Raw genomic sequence first — 20,434 nt, forward strand, 5'->3', positions numbered from 1 at the left:
TCTCTTTGAGTTAGAAGTCAACCTGGTGTAAAATGAGTTCCCAAACATCTAGAACTACATAGTGAGACCCTGTTTCAGAAGGAAAGAAAGAAAGAAAGAAAGAAAGAAAGAAAGAAAGAAAGAAAGAAAGAACAAAAAACAAAAAAAAAAAACAAGCAAGAGTGGACAAGGACCCAAAGTCCTATTCATGAGGAAGTGACTTCACTCATCTCACACAAAGTGAAGCCTGGTATATCTGTTCCCAAAACAAGACACAAGAACACACTTCATCCAACCACTTTTATTGGACAATAATGGTGAGAGAACCTTATTCTATACCAAAAGATATAATGGGTTGTGGGGAGCTGACAGACAACAGTGGGTAAGTGGTTACTGGGTTTTATTGCTAGAGGCAAGATTCTGTTACAAAGATGAAAGAGGTAGAATCCAGTGCCTTTCTAAAATTGATTGCTATTACTATTCCATGCAAAAACATGGATTTTCTCAGAACTTGGACCTAAGACTGACAGCAATAAGGTGGCTTTTCTTGGTATAGACTGACTACTGGAAAATTCTCTAGTTCTCTCTATTGTATGTGGGGTATTATCAGTATTGTTAAGATATAGAATGTCAACCAGGAAAATTCAGTCTGAACACAAGACTTAGTATTTCACCCACAATGTACAGGATTCGTTTTTATTGCTATAGGAAAGAATCGTGACCACTTTTCCTGCCATGGCTAATGAATCTCATTCTCATCTGGATAAAGTTTTGCACTTTCATATTAGCTATTATTTATATTGTTGGCATTGCTCATTACAAATCTTGTTACAGCATATATGTGAATGAATGCATACATATACATACACATACATTTTTTTCCTAAAGGTTCTCCAACTTTTTGAAAGATTTTATTTTATTTTTCTGTGTGTGTCTGTATGTGTCTGTATGTGTCTGTATGTGTGTGTCTGTGTGTCTGTGTATGTATATACATGTCTGAGTGCTTGAGGAGGCCAGAAGAGAGTGTCGGATCCCCTGGAGCTGAAGCAACAGGCCATTGTGAGCTGCCTTATGTGGGTTCTGGGAACTAAACCCTAGTCCCAAGCTATCTCTCCAGGCCCCAACATAAACTTTTTAACAGCTTTGAGTGCTAATACTGGAGACAATCATCCCAAAAAAACACTGCATGATGTGGGGGTACAAAGCCTGAGCCTTCCCCACTGTGATCTGTAAAGCTCCTGAGTGATATACACCTGGGTGCAGGTAGACCTTGGAAAGTGCCAGCCGCTGCCCCAGAAAAACTATCCAAGTGGCAAGATGCCAGAAGAGTGGTATCCCAATCCACGGGGTCAAGTGCTTAGAACCTGATGCTTCTGTGGCATGACACTCAGGTAAAGGACAATCAGCATCAGTGTTCTGAGTCCCCAGAATTCCCTGTGCACCTTGAACTGTCTCTATTTGAGGGTGGTCGGTGAAAGGAGAAACATGGAGAACTGAGTGACTGCATTAGTTCCAGAAGACTAGCAAGGGTTACATCCACAGCTGTGACGCCAGACACTGGTTCCTGGTACATCAGAGATCTTCTCTGGCGTTCAAAAGAAGACATCAAAAAGGACAACAAAAAAGAACACGAAGGAGCATCAATCTATCTACAGCGATGATGGTGTTTCAGAGAAACAGGCAGAACTCTTTAAGGCCCAGGGCTAGGCATAGCAAGGTGATAACTGGGCTGGCCACCAACCTTTCCAGCCCCGCGCCTGCAGATCAATTGTAGGAAAGGTAGTCGATGAGCCGGGGAGGGATGTTCAACTTGGCGACTTTCTCTAGCCCTCGGACACCAGTGGCCTTCCTCAAGCTCACCCTGCAGAGCTGTGAGAGGGTAAGGGGTGTCTCTGGGGGGAAAAAAGGATCAAGGAAATACGTGAGAAAGGTTTCTAGAAGAAGCATACCCTGCAACCTATGAAGGGGGAACTGGAAGAGCCCAAGAATTAGGATGGATCATATCTCATCTCTGAAAGGTCAGAGAGCCAGGTACCAGCAGCAAAAAGCCAGGAAATAATGTTCCAGTGATATCCACAGGGATTCATCTCATGGGGTTGGGTCTTTAGAGACAGGGGTCTTTGTTTTGTGGGAGGAGTCGCTGGTTTGTTTTTGACACTATCTAGCAAATAGACCTGCAAAGAAGTGACCAAGAGGCCCATGTGTCACACATCCAGCCAAGTCAGGCATGGGAGAAGGGTTTAATCCAGGGGAGGTGCTAGCAGCTAGCTCATGAACTCTAGGCTACAGGAACATAACAAGAGCTGATACTTCAGCACAAACAGTCCCCAGAGGCAGAAGAATTCTTAGTACATTCTAGTGACCAAGGACGGGAGCTCAGGCCTCAACTCAAAGCGGTCAGCATAAATTCAAGAACTAGCAAACTGGGGGCCCAGGATGAATGATCGTGGTTCCTGGCAGCATGGGATATGGGAGTATTTGCACAACAGAAGCTGGCTCACTTTCATAGTACTCAAAGCACTTGGCCGGGGCGCTGCTGCTCCACGTGTAGTCCGAGGGCTTCTTGCCCCTGTTGTCCCGAGCATAGATGTTGCCTCCAAACTGTATGAGCATCTCGATGAGGTCGACGTTCTTTACCTTGGCTGCATGATGAAGCGCAGTCTCATGAAGTTTGGCTGCGTTCACATTGGCCCCTGGAGAACCACAGCAGAGAATGTCTGTCACCAAGAAGAGCGTGTGCAACCAAAAGGAAGACTGGCAAACACATCGCCCTTTGTCAGAGCACAAAAGCAATCCCCGCCCAGAAAACAAAATAACAGATTCCACTGTATCTTCTCAAAATTCAAGATTAACACTTTTTTTTTATCAAAGTGAGGGATATATCATATATATGATATATATAGTATATATAAAAGACATAACATACATGGTATATATACATTATATATACATCGTATGTGATCTATCCCCCAAAAGCAAAACACACACACACACACACACACACACACACACAGCAAAGTAAAAGGCTCCTCATGGGTTAAATGTTTGTTCTGAGGTACCCTGCAGTCTGTCCTTACAGGTCCCTAGATTTCCAGAGGTTCAGCCTGTGGACACAGACACAGGTGACACAGCTGCTCTGCCACAGGCATGTTGGGTTCAAAAACTAACTGGTTGGATAAATGAATATCCCTTAAATATATTCTTTTACACACTGGGAGAGATAAAGAAGAAAGAGATAATGAAAGGTTAGCTGTGAACTAAGCTCCACTCTCCTCGTCTTTCTGGAGGCATACAGAAAGTGTCAAGGAATTAGAAGCTAGACACAGCAATCTAAGCCTATGGCCTCTGGTATTCCTAGGTCTCCCATCCAAGTTTAACCAGGTTTGACCTGGTTTAGTTTCTGATATTAAACCAGAGTGGGCACGTTCAGGCCAAGATGGCTAAATTCAGCATTTTAAAATACATTAAAAAAAAAAAAACATTGAGGCTGTCGAGATGGCCTAGCACAAGTGCAGTGAACTGAGCTGGATCCCCAGAACCCACAAAGAGAGGAAAGAAAAGAACAAACGCCACACTGTCCTCCACCTGCCATGCTGTTGACTTATCCAATAAGTCTGGATTTTGAATGACTATTCCAAAGCGGCCTTCCCAAAGTAGACAATAATATTCTCCCTACTGTGCACTTAGCATTCTTTGCATGGATAGAAAGGAGGGTCAATGAGGAGAGAAGTTGACTGTAAACATAGACCGAGTGTGCACACAGCAATACGTCTAGGCTCAACTAGTGCTGAATGAAAGTGGGAATATTGAGAGATGGCCAACACCAACAGACATTTTATTAGAAAGCTGGAGCAGTAACAGAAGGAAAGGGAAGGAAGGAGGGAGGGACTTTGTGGCACAATGGCCATTTTGTGTCTTGGTCAAGCAGGGAGATAGTAAGACAACCAACTCCTTCTGACCATTGAGAACTGTCAATTCCATGCTTCAGAGAAAGAAGTCAAAACTGGCTCATTACCAAGATCTTCACTTCAAAACAAAATAGGATTAATGTGATTTGGAGTGAAACAGAAGCCAGCGAGTTTCGGGCTGCCCCAACACCCTAGCACATAGCTGAAAACGGCCATAATCCTGGACCATCAGAACAAATGACTCCGTGCCCAGGAACACGGTCTCTGCCAAGGAGGTGGAAGTGTAAATAATTCTCATCTACTACCTCTGGACGCTTCCAGAAGAGTTAAATATTTACTGTTAGTGATCAGGTGAAAAATTACTTAAGCATAACAAGTGGACTTTGATCCTCACCATCTTTCCTCTGCAAACACGGTCTAATTCCTTAACTCTGCCTCTCTACCTGCAAAAAGAAAAGGAGCAGCCACCTCTTTGTCCACCTGTGAAGTACCATATGACCACTTCATATATGGCCTCAGACCTGCCGGCAGAGCCAGGACCTTTGATGTCACTGTACAAGCAACTGCCGCACATTTCCCAGGAGACGTGGAATGTGGCTCTCTTAGGTTCTCCAACAAGCTTATGGCTCAGCCTCAGTAGTATAGAATCTCATTGATTTTGTAAAGCTTATGTGAGTCCATAGGCCTATGCTACTTCTCTCTGCTTCTATATAGGATGGAACTATTTCACAATGAAAAAGTACTTCACAGGAGAAAATATAAAAGACAATCTTGTTAAAGGAGTTCATCAAAAATTAAAGTGGCATCTGGTCTACCTCTTCCTGATGCCTTGCTTCAACTCTGGTTTAGATCAAGGCTCAGGACCCTCTTTTCTCCTTTCTGGTACATTCTGCCCCAGACTACATCTATTCTCAATGCTTAGTTGCCGACACAGAGGAAGGAGACACACACCCTTTCCCCAAATTCTACTAATTCCTAGATATATGGAAATCTCCCTTTAAAACTATAGAAAGTTGGGGTGGGGTGAGAAGACAGACCCACCCATAGCTCCAGGGTGGTACAGTCCCTTTCCTTCTAAATTTGACAAAGCTGGACTACAGGAATAAGACCTAGTTTAAACCAATGGATCATCAGAGGAGGTACATTGGTGACACTTGCAAAGGACACTTTGCTCTTCTGGAAAAGCTGTGAAAAAGCCTTAAATTGTCAAGTGCTGATGGACTGAGAAATGCTGTTCTCACAACTACCTATAACTCCAGCTCCAGGTACCTGATACCCTTTTCTGGCTTCTGCAGGCACCTATATACATGTGTACACACACACACACACACACACACACACACACACACACACACACATACACGCAAACAGAGAGAGAGAGAGAGAGAGAGAGAGAGAGAGAGAGAGAGAGAATATTAGATTAAACGGTAACTGTTTGCCAGGCATTATAAAACAGTATTGAGAATATTCCCAACATATGGGACAACAGGTTTTATTTCTTCAGTTTTATAGATACAGAGGCCTAGGCCAAGGTCTCTCTGCTTAGTGGAAGAACCAGTCTATCTGCTTCTGCTACCCAGCCGGCTACTAGCATGGCTCAGCTTAAGTTATCCACTCAGGTAAATAGTAGCTTGGGAAAACAGCAGCATACCTGCATTGAGCAACACTTTGACACAGTCCAAATGCTCCCGTGCACAGGCGACATGTAGAGGCGTTCCGAAATGACAATCGTGGGCTTCCAGGTTGGCCCCAACGTCAATAAGAAGCCTCACGCATTCAGAACTCCCTTGAAATAAGTCGGGGGGAAAAGATGGAGATGTTCATGAATACACACACTGGAAATGGTAGCCGTGACAAACAGCAGTTGAAAAGGTGGCCCTACAAGAAACTGAGGGACAGGAGCCTGTATCTCAATATACAAAGCAGCTGGTTGGTAACTCTGCATGGTCCTAAGAGACTCCAAAGGCATCTCCCTTCTCCCCTCAGGAACTCTTAGCACACTTGGTCGTGATAGAAAAGGCTCACGTCCACGTTCCTGCTGAGGACAGAAGATGTGAGAAACCACTTGGACACAGGGAGCAAAGAGCATCCTGACCCTCATCTCCAAGTCCCCCTGTGCCATATCTGGGAGCATCTAGGCTGCATCCCAGCCAGTCTGCTGGATGAAGGAACCTTTTTCTGGCATTCTCACTATTCAAGTTGCCCCCCTCCAAGCACTTCTTCTGCTTTTTCCTGTTTCTCCTCCTGTCAGGGCACATTTGGATCAAGGCTTGGGCCCTCTTCTCTTCTAATGGAGGGTCCACATGCCCAAGCAACCTGATGCCATTATACCATTGCTGGCATTGGGGTTTTTGACCCAAATCTCTCCTTTTGGGGTTTTTTCACCCTTAGGGGATCATAAGGAGAAGTATCCTAAAATGAAAAGTCTGGCCCACCATAGTTTAGGAGGAGGATATGCCACCTACCTCACAAATATTCATAAAAACTTCTTTAACATCCACAACTGAGAATTCTCTGGGCTGCCCATACTTTGGGGTGGCCTGTTCTAATCTCTCTGTAGAGTATTTGTTTTTGATTAGCTTTGATAAATGAACTTCTGCTTAAACTATTTGTCTCTAGAGAGATCCTCCTGGTGACTCCCTGAATCCAAATAGGCCAACCTCCTTCTTGGGTACTAAGTGCTTTGTACTTGGGCACTTTTGGTCCTTAACACATGGACTCACCACTCATGCAGGCCTCATGTAGCGGGGATGCGGTGTACAAAGGAGGGTTGACTTTTGCCCCATAGGACAGCAAGAGCTTCACACACTCGATGCTGCCTGAGGCGCAAGCATCGCAAAGAGGGGTGCTGCCGTCAATGTTGCGTGCGTCCACCTCAAATGACAGAAGAAGCAGATGTCAAAGGGTGAGGCAAATGAATGTGATGACCCTTTTTAATCTTCATGCGGGTCCATCTTTGCAAAGATGATGTCTTAAAATTACCAGTTCGCTGGTCCGCACCAAGCCATGAGAGGGAGTTCAAAGAACAAGATGCATGGATTGGGGTGGGAATGTAGAAGCCTCCTAAATATAGAAATCTCTCATTGGAGGGTCTCTTCCCACCCAGAGCAGGATAAAACTCAGCCTCACCCTCACTACCACCCCCAAGCAAATAATAAACATAGGGCAGAAAAGGAGCGCCTGAGGCTGGGGAAGCAAGTTTCAAGATGGATTTTAAGTTGAGCTTTGACTAAAAAGAAATGCTCCAGGCTGCTTAGCATGCCTCATGGAAAATCACAGGCCAGGAAGAAGCCAACGCCCTAGACCGGGAAAAACGCACTTAGAACTAATCCAAGTTAGGCTTCTAAGTGGGTACACACGGAAAACTGTGAAATTTGTACCATCCCAAACTTTGGGGAAAGGTAGATGGTGTGCTGTGTTCGTTCTGCACTCGCATGGTGAGTTCCAAGACCAGAGTCCTCTATTCTCCACGGGCACAGAGGGCAGCGCAGATGCCACCAGCTCTGCCAAGCACGCAGATAGTCTGCAGAATGGAAACCACCAGCAGCGAAAACTAATTGTGCAGTGAACGCGCACACTGGCGACGGCAGCCAGGTCACAAGTTTGTTTTGTTACCTTTTTTCTCCACCGCATTTCAGCGGTTTTGCCAGCACCTCGCACTGTATATCCTAGAGTTAAGAACTCTGTGAAACCTACACAGCGATTCCGTCCATCGGCACTTCTTAAAGTAACAGACCACCTTCCACTTACTCATCTTTTAATAAAAAAGGACAACTGATTGATCTCCTTAAAAAAAAAAATCCAAACCTACACAGCAGCTGTTCAGCGCCAGGGCCCAGCTGCTCACAGAAGAGTCTACCTGGTCATCTCAGAGCAGAGCTATGCTAAACCGCTTTGATAACAGTGCCCCGTCCACGAACCCGCTCTGGTCCACAGCAACCATCCCGCCTCCCTCCTGTGGCTTTCAGCACCCTAAGCAGCCTGTCTATCTATATCCTTGCACTTTTTAGAGTCTTTTCTCTAGTATTTTCCTGAGCCTGTCCCACCAACCCCCATGGCTGCCAGTAGGTGGCTGTCAATGCTGAATGGTCACCCACCTGGGCACCAGCTGCCAGTAGCAGCTGCACACACTGGGCCTGGCCCTGCAGACTCGCTGCATGAAGGGGTGTGATGGAGTCCACAGTGACCTGGTTAACGCATGCTCCACTGGCAATCAGCTGCTGGAGCTGTAGGCTCTCACCCCGCTGAGCCGCCTCGTGCACAGGGGTGCGCTCCACCCAGAAACCTAAAAGAGGAAACAGAACCCTTACTAAGACCCTTCTGCTTCCATCAAAACAAAGGAATCCAAATGAGGTTCCGGGGCCCACTGGCAGCCAAGACACCATATGTGACCATGTAATTGGTCCCAGTGCTACCTATTAAAATCCATAAGCAATCCACACTAGCTAGAGGGTGGAGCTCAAGGTTCTTGCCAGGGCATATAAGGGTGTCTGCGCTATGAATCTGGTTCTTACTGTGAGCCCATCTCTTGCTCGCCTCTGATCCCTTACAGCCATATGCCCTATAGCACAGCAGTTCCACAAGTGTACCTCTGTATGCTCTACCTTACCAAGAGGGATGTGCCCCATAAGTAGCAATATACAGTTTGAGGGGATGGTGAGAAGTAGCAAATTAACAGTTTAAAGTCAATAGAAGTGAAAAACCCCAAGTAAGAGAAGTTTCATGAAACTTTTAAAAAGGAGATAAGGTAAATCTTAGGTTTGTATTGGGGTGGTGGGGAGAGAAACGGAGGAGAGAAGGGGAGAGGGGAGGAGAGTCGTCCACTAGAACCAGAACAGTCCCTGAGGTGGAGCTAATGTGTCATGTGCAGTTCCTGCCACACAGCCACTCCACAGCTTATCTACATGGAGTCAGCATGCTCCACTTCCATATACGAAGATGTGTAAGACGCAATGACAGGCAGCTCCTAGTCAGGAGCAAGGTGAACACCACAACAATTCAAAACACCACAATGGCAGCAATGGAAAAACATTGCCAGTGATGAGAATTCAGAAGCAAAACCTCCCAAATACCCTGGCAAGCACATGGAAGTATCACAGAGGTCGCAGGTCAAGCTTGGCTAATTCAGTACTGTGTTCCCAGCACCTAGTACACACGCATAGTTTATGGCTGAACAAAGTTGCTTGTGTTCACCTAAAAGGTGGATGATTGGATGAATGGATGAATGGATAAATGGATAGAAATGCTAAAATGAATTATAATTGTATAAAATATACAATTTGAAAAAGACAAGCAACTCTTTTTCCTTTATATGATCTATCTTTAGAAGAAATACAATTACCAGTAACCACATTTTCCAGCAGAACAAGTATCGGCTGCAATAGTCTTGACTGTGAAAAGACTGAAATCAGAAGCAGTAAATGTGATAGCCAAAAGTAGAGGCAAAGGAAGCAGAGGAGGAACAGGCGGAGAGGGGGGAGAGGCTTCAGTCCATCAAAGGACACAATCAACAGAGTTAAAAGATAATCCATAAAATGGATAAAAATATTTACAAGTTACATATCTGATAAAAGATTAATATCAAGAATATATAAAGAACTTCTACAATTCAACAACATAAAAAACAATCAAAGTTTAAAATGGGCAAAGGGTTTTAACAGAAGGAGACATACTAATGGTTAACATATGAGAAGATTGTCAACATCACTAATCATTAAAGAAATGCAAATTCAAATTGCAATGAGATGCTTCTTCATACCTATATGTTGTATAACAGTTTTCTCTGAGATAAAACATTCATTCTTGGAGGGAAACTCATTAAGATTCTGCAAGTTCTGGATGTTCTAAGGGGAGGTGAAACATTCCATTCTCCAAGGATAAAAACCAGGAAACAACTCAATAGCATCAGGAAGTCCCTGAAACTGATCAGATTCATAAGGTCTCTCACTCTTCATACATACATAAATATTAAGGGCTAATGAAAGACACTCTCAAATAAACCAAGCCTAGAAGAGGCTCAGACCAACTGAGCTGCCTATAAAGCACACTCTCCTGTGTGCAGCTCCTTACAAGTTGTACAGTGAACTCCAGCTTTCCAGTGCTATCACCCATGCTAGGGTGGACATGAAGCTGTCTTTGAGTTGTCTCTGATTCTGTAAGTAAACCTTCACCCATACTCCTGTAAGTAAACACAACAAATATAGAGACAATACAAGCAAGTGTTCATCAAGAAATGAGTGGATAAGCAAAATGTGATATATAAACACTAGCTTTATGCAGGGAGAAAATGGGAGCAGGCACTACAACGTGAATAAACCTTGAAAACATGTTAAATGAAATAAGCCAGTCACTAAAGGCCATATGCTATATGATTTCATTCACACAAGGCACATAAAGCAAACACAACTGTAGGGACAGAAAGCAAGGTGATGGGACTGAGGAGAATGGAGAGTTATCGTCTAATGGGTCTATGAGGTCAGTTTTGCAGGGTGAAGAGTTCTATGAGTGAAGGGTGATGACTGATGTGCTCAGTGTGCAATGTAATGTAATGACACTGAACTCTACAGCTGAAAACATTAAGATGGTAACTTCTATGTTCTTTATTCAAGTGTTTAGAAGAGAGTTAGAGAGATGGATCAGCTGTTGAGTGTTGGCTGCTCTTCCAGGAGACCTGGGCTCAATTCCTAGCACCCACATGACATTCCATTCATAACCATTTGCTAACTCCAGCCCTGAAGGGTCCAAGTCCCTCTTCTGGCCTCTGATGCTGCTGAAGACGTGTGGTACACACAAACATGTATGCAGGCCAAACACCCATAGGCATAAAATATTTTTAATTTTTTTGAAAAGTAACTGTATTGGTTCCTTTTCTCGCTGCTACAACAAAACACACAACAGATGCTACTTAAGGAGGGAAGACTTTAATTGGGCTCAGAGCAAGAGATGAAATCCATCATGGCAGGGAAGGCATGAATTGGGAGCAGGAGGCAGCTCACACACTGAGTTCACAGTCAGGAAGCAGAGAGAGAGGAACACCAAGGTTCCGATCACTTTCTGCTTTTTTTTTTTTCTTTTTTTCTTCCGTCTGGGACCACAGCTTGTGGACTGGAGTCACCCACATTCCTTTGGGTCTTCCCTCCGTAGTTGTACCTTTCTGGAAAGGCTCTCCCAGAAATACCCAGAGGAGTATCGCCCAGGTTATTTCAAGTCTAATTAAGAAATAATAGCCCCTCAGTAACAAAGAAGCCAGAGAAGAACATGATCAACTGACATCAGAAAGAAAGATAGCTTTATGGCAAGGAAGGGCATTAGTCACCTAGGCTGTGTCTGATACTCCTAACCACTGGATGTCTCCTCTAAAGTTATAAATCGGGGAGGAATGAGACAATCTCTTCATAAAGAACAGTAGCAACTAGTAAAAAGGATAATGGAAAAGGAAGGAGATAACATGTGGATATGAACCTTAAATAGATTCCTGAAGAGTACGCACAGAAAATACAGTCAATTGTGAAACTGGCTGGTCAGGCTTCACTTCAGCCTGGTCCAAACCAGTGCCAAGAGCCCAGTTATGATAAATTGTTCCATTTCTGAATCTCAACATTATGTCCTTGAGGGTAGTGCTGCATTGGAAACCTGAGCCCCTGCACTGTTTTAGCAAGCTCCCTCTGGGGCTGGGGCTCAATCTTCAATCTTTGTTATATAATTGCTCTCTCATTACCAGCTAGCTCCCATCTCCCTTCCTCCTCACATAGCCAAATAATAAGATGGCCATATGGGACCTCAGTCACAGTCTTCCAGTGATTTCTATCTTGTGTATGTGTGCTGTTTGCTGGTTCACGTATACATATGTGCACATGTATGTCAGGCCAGAGGTCAATTCCCTGTGTCTTCCTTAACTGCGTTTTCTATTGCCTTATGAGATGGAGTCTTCTCACTGAACCTGGAGTTCACCAACCAGGCCAGACCAACTGGCCAACAAGACCCAGAGAATATTCTATCATGTCTTAATAAACCTCAACCAACTCAACTTAATAAACTTCGTACTGACTCCTCTTCAAAGTCTTTTCTTCAACACAGTCTAGTATCCCTGCTTCACCTTAGTGGGGGAATCTCTCAGATGTGCTCCGTTGGCATCAATGTCTCTGGCTCCCACTGTCCTTGGCAGACTGAGTTCCTAACCTGTTTATCTACTCAGTTCCTGGTCCTCTGAGATGGAGCCCACACTCTTTACAGAAGGTGAGCCAGTGCCAGCTGCAGAGAGCCTCCAGCAGAGACTCTCCTGACCTGGCAGCTACAGTGTGAGTATTCATACCAGGACAAGCAACAAAACAGTTTCTTTACCTGCTTCCTCCCTGAGGGTTTATTAGCACCTTACTTAATTACAGAGGGCAGAGACCTGCTGCATGAGCTCAAGAAGTAGGTGTATAGCCCAGGCCCAGCTACTCTCTGAGAAAACTAGGATTGTGGCTGCCTTTCCCCAGCCTGCCCAGTGCAGAGCAAGCCAACTTCCCAGAGACCCTCGTCCACAATATATTATAGACATGTCCAGTGGTGGGCTGGACTAGACCTTAACTTTGACAGGGATCGTAGCTATGACTACTAAAGCTGCTTCTCTCCAGCCCAGTCATCACTCAGTAGTAAGCAGGCCCACTCCAGTAAAAAAAAAAAAAAAAAAAAAAAAAAAAAAAATCTTCAAACTCACCAAGGACATATTCAGGGCAAAGTGGTCCATCACTGTGACTGTGAATGGGGTGTCAAACCACAGGGATGCCTTCTACAATGTGATATGAATCGGCATTCTTATTCCAAGTAAGTCATTGAAGGGGATCTGAAGGTTAGAGATGAAGCTCAGTTGGCAGAGAGCTTGACTGTATGCACAAAGCCTGGGTGTGATCCCCAGCACAGCATAAAACAGAGTGTACTTGGATCTGGAGAGATGCCTCAGTGGTTAAGAGAACATAGTCCTCTTCCAGAGGACCTGAGTCTGGTTCCCAAGTGTCTGATAACTGCCTTTAACTGCAACACCAAGAGGTCTGATGTAGGCATTGCATTTACACACACACACACACACACACACACACACACACACAAACCATATAATAACTAAAAATAAAAGCATTTAAAAGAGGGGCTGCCAGCACACACTTGTAATCCCAACAATTGAGAGGAAGAGGCAAGTGGATCTCTGTGAGTTCGAGGCCAACCTCGTCTACAGAGCTAGTACCCAGGACAGTCAGAGCTGTTGCACAGACAAGCCCTATCTAGAAAAACAATCAAACAAATGAAGATAAATAAATATAAATACAGGAGGGGCCAGCCACACATGCTGGGATACCACCAGGGAAGAACTGTGAATGCTTATGAATGGGAACAAGATGCTGCAAGGAATGCTTCAAAGCACACTTATCTTTACTTAGCTCTTGGGGAAAAGTTCAAGGTCCTGAGTGACGCATCCCCAGAGTCTTGGAAAACTAAGATCTGTGCCCTTAACAATGAATTCTGGAGCCGAGGACTTCAGAGATACTACACAACTGACACAGCAGCAGGGAGAGCCAAGTGTGTGACCCCTTTACCTTTCCAAACCTCCTTACAAAGGCAGTAAAGGGATACAAGCATTGGCATAGGTGTAGGAGCCCACCCTCTTCGTCTTCTGGGGTTATCTCTATACACTTGGGGGTTCATCCTCCTCCCCACTGTACGGATGGCAGTGTCTGTTCTTCAGAATCCTAGGACGGCTAAACACAATGTGTGCCCCAGAATGGCCCCAAGTAAACACTTAACAGGTGTTATTGATCATTATCACCCAGCTTTAATTGTACAGTCTGTATTTAAATTTTAACAGACCTTAAATTGACAGGCACTTTGACTTCCAAGAGAAAAATGGCTCTTTACTTGTAGAAATCCTTACTTTAAATTTGGGCTGCTTTTTGTTAGTTTGTAAGATAGTTCTCGAGCATATCTTTTAAAATGTTTTAATTATGAATCTCCTAAATAGTCTTTGACAAAACAAAATAAAACATGATGCAAATGACCTATGATGTGACTTTAAAAGGCACTCATGTAAAGGGGGTGGGGAGACAATAATTACCATCAATATTTTAAAAAAAAAAAACATACAATGAGGTTTAAAAAAAATGAAATGCTTGCCTTCAAAGAGGGACAGGGAACAGCAACTTGAAAGGACCAAGTAAGGAAAAGAAAGTGAAAGAGAGTAAGGGAAAGTGAAACAGATTGCAACTACTTAAAAGAACCAGGAAGCTGGCGCAGGCCCAGAGTCCTCTTGCTGACGCTGCTGAAACAGGAGCTCACTTAGAACAGGTGATCTTCTTCCTTTCCTTCCTGTCCCCTCACTCACTCAGTAATTTGAGGCCTGCCTTTAGTCACCCTAAAATGTTTATTAAGTGAGGGTACACTCCCTTAGTTCCCACAGCCCAACCACAAAACACAGTGAGTCTGGGCTTCATACCACAAAGCCCTGCACTCTCATCCTATCTTGTCTTGTTTGTTTTTTTATTTTTCTGAGAGAGGTTCTTGGTAGTAGCTTGAGCTGGCCTTAAATTCACAAGCCTCCTATCTGGGCCACCCAGCAGCTGAGATTACCAGTAAGAACCTCCAGCCCTGGCTTATCTTCTTTGTCCCTGTTGAAGAACTTCAGAAAAGACTTTTCATCAGCCTCATAAGCTTTCGAGCTTGTTTGTCAACTTCTCTTTGAATTCCTATTTTAGGGTAAGTTTTCCATTCTAACCATTCAAAGTATCACTCTAAGCCTTGAAAAGCATCCTGAATCCTTGCTAAGACTGAGCATGCCACAGGGATAAAAAATGGTAAAGCCAGTAGGTTCCTAATGACACATGGAAGATCTATTGCATCCTTTCTCTCCAAAGACTTCATGAAATCGAGAGAAGAGGAATATAGCTACATAAGCAAGCGAAAGCAATCTAAAAGTGGTATGCATAAATATTCCGGTTACCATACCGCAGGAATATAGAATTATAAGTCAGAATGTTACACAGTTAAAGTTCCCTGTGGTAGGTTCCACTTTTACTGGAACAGTGATACTGTTTTGGATCCAACACCTTCAGCTTATTCATTTAGGCCAGAAATACAAATACCAGCAGGGCACATTTTGGAGACGCCTATTAAATTTTTAAAATTACAATGTCAAAAATATCCAAGAACCCTAATATGTATGAACCTGCTAATCAAGAATGATTTTCTTCTCCACAAGCTATGCAGAAAATATACTCGGGAGTGGTGTGTTTTAAAATATTTAGAGACAAGATTGTGACATACAGCCTTGGTTGGCCTAGAACTCATGTCACTACTGTCTCTGCTTTCTGAGAGTTAGGATTACAGGTAAGTGGTCCCCCCCCCCCCCCATGCCTGGCTCTGATGCCACTTCATATTCACAAGAATCAAATACCGACCAGGCTGTCAGGATCAAAGTCTTGTGCCAACCTAGGATGCCAAGAAAAATAGGTGCTTATTAAAGAGTCTTTGATAATTCTGAAGGTGTTTGTTTTGCAGAAATCAATTAAAATATCTGCCTTGTTGTGACTGTAATTTTCCAGTCAGCTAAATTAACTTGATTTTCTTTACACTACTTTTTAAACTCGTGTAAAGGAACATTTTGGATTTCTTTCTTTCTTTTTCTTTTCAAGCTATCGAAGTACAATGTCATTGTTCTTTCTATTTACCATATTATTATTTTGTAAGAAAAAAAAAAATATACTTCTCCAAAGAATTCTCCTTTGCCTTCGAATCCATTTTATGGATTACGACAGCCCCAAAGGTACAAAGAACACTTCTTTAGCACCAGGTAGGTCCCAGTGTTGGGCCATGACCTCATTCTGAAGCAGACTCCCTGGTTGCAGCTGGGTGTATGTGTAGGATGCTGTAACCCCCGCAAGCAATACACTGTACCATACACACGGGAGGTGGTGTAGTGACCACAGTGGGCTTCTGATGAGGCTGCCAACCAGTGCGTCCAGTGCACACTTCCCAGACTCTACCGCTGAATTGAGCAATGACCCCGCATGCTCCCTAAAGTGAACAGTGCTCTTGGTAGACTGGCGGTCCTGAATCCCATACCTGGTGCATCACAGAAAAGACCAGCCCCACTGTACCGGGTAGAAACAAGGTGACAGACATAAAACACCGGTCTGAGATGACCAGGATCACCCGAACCCTACTCGAATCACTACATCCCACCCCAACGCTTCTGATCACCAACTAGGAACGGCGCGCGATGCCCATCTCCGGGACAAAGGCCACCCATGAGCTTGCTCTGTCCCCAAGAGCTGGGCTGCTGGTTCTGACTCCAGCCCCGGTGTGGTGCCCTTGGCCGTTGCGGCTCGAAGCACATACCCACATCTCCCAGGAAGCAGCCATCCCCGGCGCGCGGCTCCATGCGGCTCGCCCGCTGGGCGCCCCTGCCTACCGGCCTTGTGACTCCGAGCGCTGGGACCTGATCCCGGACCTAAGCCGGGACCTGAGCCGGGACCTGAGCCGGGACCTGCCCGGGAGCGCAGGCCGCTGGGCGGGGCCTGACTGCTACCATGGCCACCGCTGGGAGTTGTAGTTTCTGTATCCGCCGCGTGCCACCTGAGCGTCCCCACTCCGCTGTCACCGCCGAAGGGTCACACGCAAAACAGAAGAGTGCAAAATGTGCGTCCGTGTTGACATGTGTGAATATATGTCCATTAGCAAATCCTGTGTTTAAAAGAAAAGCTTAAATCCCGGTGTCCTATCTAAAAGATACGTTCGTGTGCAAAATGTGCCTCGCTGCCAAAACTTCCTCCTGTGGTTTACACTGATACCACCGCTGAGCAAAGTATTCAGTCTCTTCTTCATGCCTTGAACTTTCAAGAAGAGTGCTTCACTGAAGATGGTGATCAGAATGCCTGATTCTTCCATTTAAAAAAAAATCGTAACTTTCAAACAGTTAATATTCATTAAAGAAAACCACGTTTCTCGGTTGACAGTTTTAATCCCGTGTCTCACTAACCAGTTTAGCAGAAGGAAGCTGGGGCGCCATGAGCGACCTAGAAGAAAGGAGAAACCAGTGTTCCCATGGGGGTTCCAAGTCAACCAAAACGTGAGATACTTGGGCGATACTCTCACCTTGACCTGTACAGAGGCTCAGAGTGGAAATACATTGTGACTCGAACATGAAAACGTCAGAATCACTGGAAACAACACTGGAAGTCATCCTTTGAGGTAAGGATGCTTAGATGACAGGAAGCTGTATCTGCACCTTTGACCCCAGATACTGTATTTAGGAGGCCTTGAATGGTATATGTTGGGAACCCAAACTCCTGGGGGAACCTGGTTAAAAATTCCAAGTCTTTTAGTAAAAGTAATTATATCTTTCTTGGCCATTTGTCTATCAAATTTTGGCTCTTGTAGTTTTGTTTTTGGTTTTGTTTGTTTGTTTTGTTTTGCTGAGAGGGTGGAGGGCCTGTGTTTTGGTCTCTGTTTTGATGTCTATGTGAGTGTATGTGTGCATGTGTGCATGTGTGCTGCAGTTCAGAGGATACAGTCCTTGTTAGTCCTTAAGGACTTGTTTGAGACGGGGCCTCCTGTTCACCCCTGCAAACGGTAGGCCTGTGAGCTTTCAGCGAGGCGTCCACCTCGGCCTTCCATCTAGGTGCAGGAGTGCTAAGATTATGAGTGACAGCTTACACTGCCTTAACTTGAGTTCTGAGGATCCAGGCTCAGGTCCTCTCAGGTGACTCAGCAAGCCCGATACCCACTGAGCCCTCTCCCAGCTCTTTTGCATGTATCTTTGCAAGTTTTCTACATTTTTAGGTAGATATAACAGGCTTTTATTTTCACATATTTGCAATGGAATTCTGTATTCCTTCTTGTCAGTGTGGTATATCTGCATGTTTGTACTTTCTTTGGCATTTTTTTTCCTGACACGTGTTCTGCAAATCTGAATATAGGCTACATTGAACATATATGAATATATACATGCATATTATACATGTGTTATGTAAATGTTTGCTACATGTTGCTTAAGCAATCATTTGCTTATTACTTGCTTGAAGTGTTTTTCCTCTATTCTGATGCTTGACTTTAGTATTTATTACAGAAATCCCCCTTTTTAAAGTGTTTACATATTCAAAAGTACATTCTCTAAAATTAGCTCTCCTTGTCTTAGTTAGGGTTTTACTGCTGAGGACATGATCAAGGCAACTCTTATAAGGACAACATTTAATTGGGGCTGGCTCATAGGTTCAAAGCTCCAGTCCATTATCATCAAGGTGGGAGCATGGCAGCATCCAGGCAGGCATAGCACAAGAGGAATTGAGAGTTCATCATTTTGTTTCAAAGGCAAACAGGAGAAGACTGGCTTTTAGGCAGCTAGGATGAGGGTTTTAAAGCCCAAGCCCCCCAGGGGCAAACCTACTCCAAGGCCACACCTACTCCAACAAGGCCACACCTACTCCAACAAGGCCACACCTACTCCAACAAGGCCACACCTCCAAATAGTGCCACTCCCTGGGCTAGGGATACTCAAACTACCACAGTCCTTTCTCTTCAATAGCCAAAATGTTTTCACCAAGGACCAAACTATGGATATCATGCTGTTCTGGTTTTTTTCGTTAGTGATTGAATGACTGAACTGAAATTTGTTACACTATAGAGAAAGGCAATATAAGATTTAAGTTAACAGTTCTCTAAGTTAAAAGGGAATTATTCTCAAAATATTTACTAAATAGTAATCCCTTTATCCATGTTTGTGTTATCTCCTTTAATTGCATGTTAAACTCCAATTATCTTTTTAACCTATTAAAGAATCGGTATGCCGGGCGGTGGTGGCACACGCCTTTAATCCCAGGACTTGGGAGGCAGAGGCAGGCGGATTTCTGAGTTCGAGGCCAGCCTGGTCTACAGAGTGAGTTCCAGGACAGCCAGGGCTACACAGAGAAACCCTGTCTCGAAAAACCAAAAAAAATAAAAATAAAAAATAAAAAGTAAATAAAAAAAAGAATCGGTACAATATTAATAAAAATTCTAGTGTTCATTTAGCAATAGTCTGTGATTGAATAAGTTAGTGAATTTTTTAAACTATCTACTTGGGCTGGAGAGATGGCTCAGGGGTTAAGTACACTGACAGTTCTTCCAGAGGTCCTGAGTTCAATTCCCAGCAACCACATGGTGGCTCACAACCATCTGTAATGGGATCTGATGTTCTCTTCTGGTGTGTATGAAGAGAGCAACTGTGTACTTACATACATACCATAAATAAATCTTTTTTAAAAAAAGAAGATACTTCTCATTTTTAAATTAACTACTCGTTAGGTTTGAATATAAAATATATTCCACATACTTATGTACTGAAGCCCTAGTCCCAAACTGATGGTATTACTTGGGGGAAGCACTGGAAACTCAAGGAAATGTCCAGCCTTTTCCCACTGTAACATAGCAAGGTCACATGCCCCAGAACTGTGAAATCAAGTCTCAAAACATTCATAATGATTTCTATAAGTTTATTATTTTGTGTTGGGCCACATTTATACTTCTCTTTGGCCTCATGTAGCCTATGGGCTGTGGGCTGGATTTGCCTACAAGGGCCTGAGCTTAACTAGAGACATAAGTCACTTGGAACTGTCCTTGCGATCCATCTTGCCGTGGACCTTGCTACTTTCCATCTCTGTGCTTCCTGTCCACTATGAAGTGAATAGCTTCTTCCTCTACATTGTGTCTTGGCCTTGGACTCAAGGGAATGTAGCCAACAAGCCATGGATTGAAACCTCTGAAACCATGAGCCAAAACAAATAATTTCTTTATTTAAGTTGTCCTCTCAAGTATTGTCGAAGATATAGAAAGCTAAAACAACACAGCACACCAAAGTTATTTTTGGATACATGTAAATTTTCAAAATCATATCTCTGTGGTAAGACTTTGTAAAGATGATAACAGTTAATTGGAGAGTGTTACACTTAGAGACTCCCACACATCAGGAACTAAGGTTTGGTGTTTGAGGGGATAGTTGGTGTTTTGTTTTTCTGCTGTGAGGCACTATATCACCGCATTGTGCCAGGCTAGCCTCAAACACACACTCCTCACACCTCACAAGTATAAAGGATTACAGGCATACACTAGCCTGCCCAGAACTGAGATATCTTGAAGGGCTAGGTTGTGTATTGGAATTCAAAACTTACCCGGAAGCACAGAAACTGAAACAGTATGATAATATGGAATGCTGGAGAGACCTCCCTAGAAATAGGTCAACTCACACAGAAGAACTTGTAGTTTAACAGAAGATGTTTAACAAGGAAAGAATAAAGGAGGGCTCAATCAATAACTTCTGATTAAGAAGTATTTAAGAAGACAAAAAATTATCTCACATCACAAAATCAGTTCCAGATGGGTTAAACCAGGTGTGAAGAACAAAAGGAAAATAGAATGATAAGAGAAGCATTGTGGCATCATAATAAGAATTTCTTATACAAGACAAACAAATGCAAAGACATAAGGGAAATTATTGGTGACTTTAACTACACTCAAATCAGATGGGTTTGAAGGACAAAAGACAC

At 43.8% G+C, this 20,434-nt stretch overlaps 1 protein-coding gene across 2 annotated transcripts; it reads right to left on the reverse strand.

The window, feature by feature from the left end:
- Positions 1 to 265: 265 nt before the first annotated feature.
- Positions 266 to 16,463, reverse strand: Asb13 (ankyrin repeat and SOCS box containing 13). 2 transcript variants are annotated; one of them, XM_034510917.2, is made up of 7 exons: positions 16,254 to 16,423; positions 7,985 to 8,172; positions 6,611 to 6,761; positions 5,539 to 5,673; positions 2,481 to 2,672; positions 1,721 to 1,871; positions 266 to 1,564 (listed from the first exon to the last, which is right to left on the reverse strand). In XM_034510917.2, the coding sequence occupies exons 1-6, from the start codon at positions 16,294 to 16,296 to the stop codon at positions 1,744 to 1,746; spliced, it is 837 nt and encodes a 278-aa protein (XP_034366808.1). In that variant the 5' UTR covers positions 16,297 to 16,423; the 3' UTR covers positions 266 to 1,564; positions 1,721 to 1,743. The 2 variants fall into 2 exon arrangements, with proteins under 2 accessions (XP_034366808.1, XP_034366807.1); XM_034510916.2 differs by having other exon boundaries at positions 266 to 1,871; positions 16,254 to 16,463.
- Positions 16,464 to 20,434: the final 3,971 nt, after the last annotated feature.

Source organism: Arvicanthis niloticus, chromosome 8 (assembly GCF_011762505.2).
Source record: "Arvicanthis niloticus isolate mArvNil1 chromosome 8, mArvNil1.pat.X, whole genome shotgun sequence".
Classification (NCBI taxonomy): Eukaryota; Metazoa; Chordata; class Mammalia; order Rodentia; family Muridae; genus Arvicanthis; species Arvicanthis niloticus.

Coding starts and splice junctions, on each gene's coding strand:
- Asb13 (XM_034510916.2), bottom strand. CDS start 16,296: ATGGAGCCGCGCGCCGGGGATGGCTGCTTCCTGGGAGATGTGG. Junction 8,173..16,253: donor CTGCTTCCTGGGAGATGTGG/GTATGTGCTTCG, acceptor TTCCTCTTTTAG/GTTTCTGGGTGGAGCGCACC. Junction 1,872..2,480: donor GTGCTTTGAGTACTATGAAA/GTGAGCCAGCTT, acceptor TTTTCCCCCCAG/AGACACCCCTTACCCTCTCA.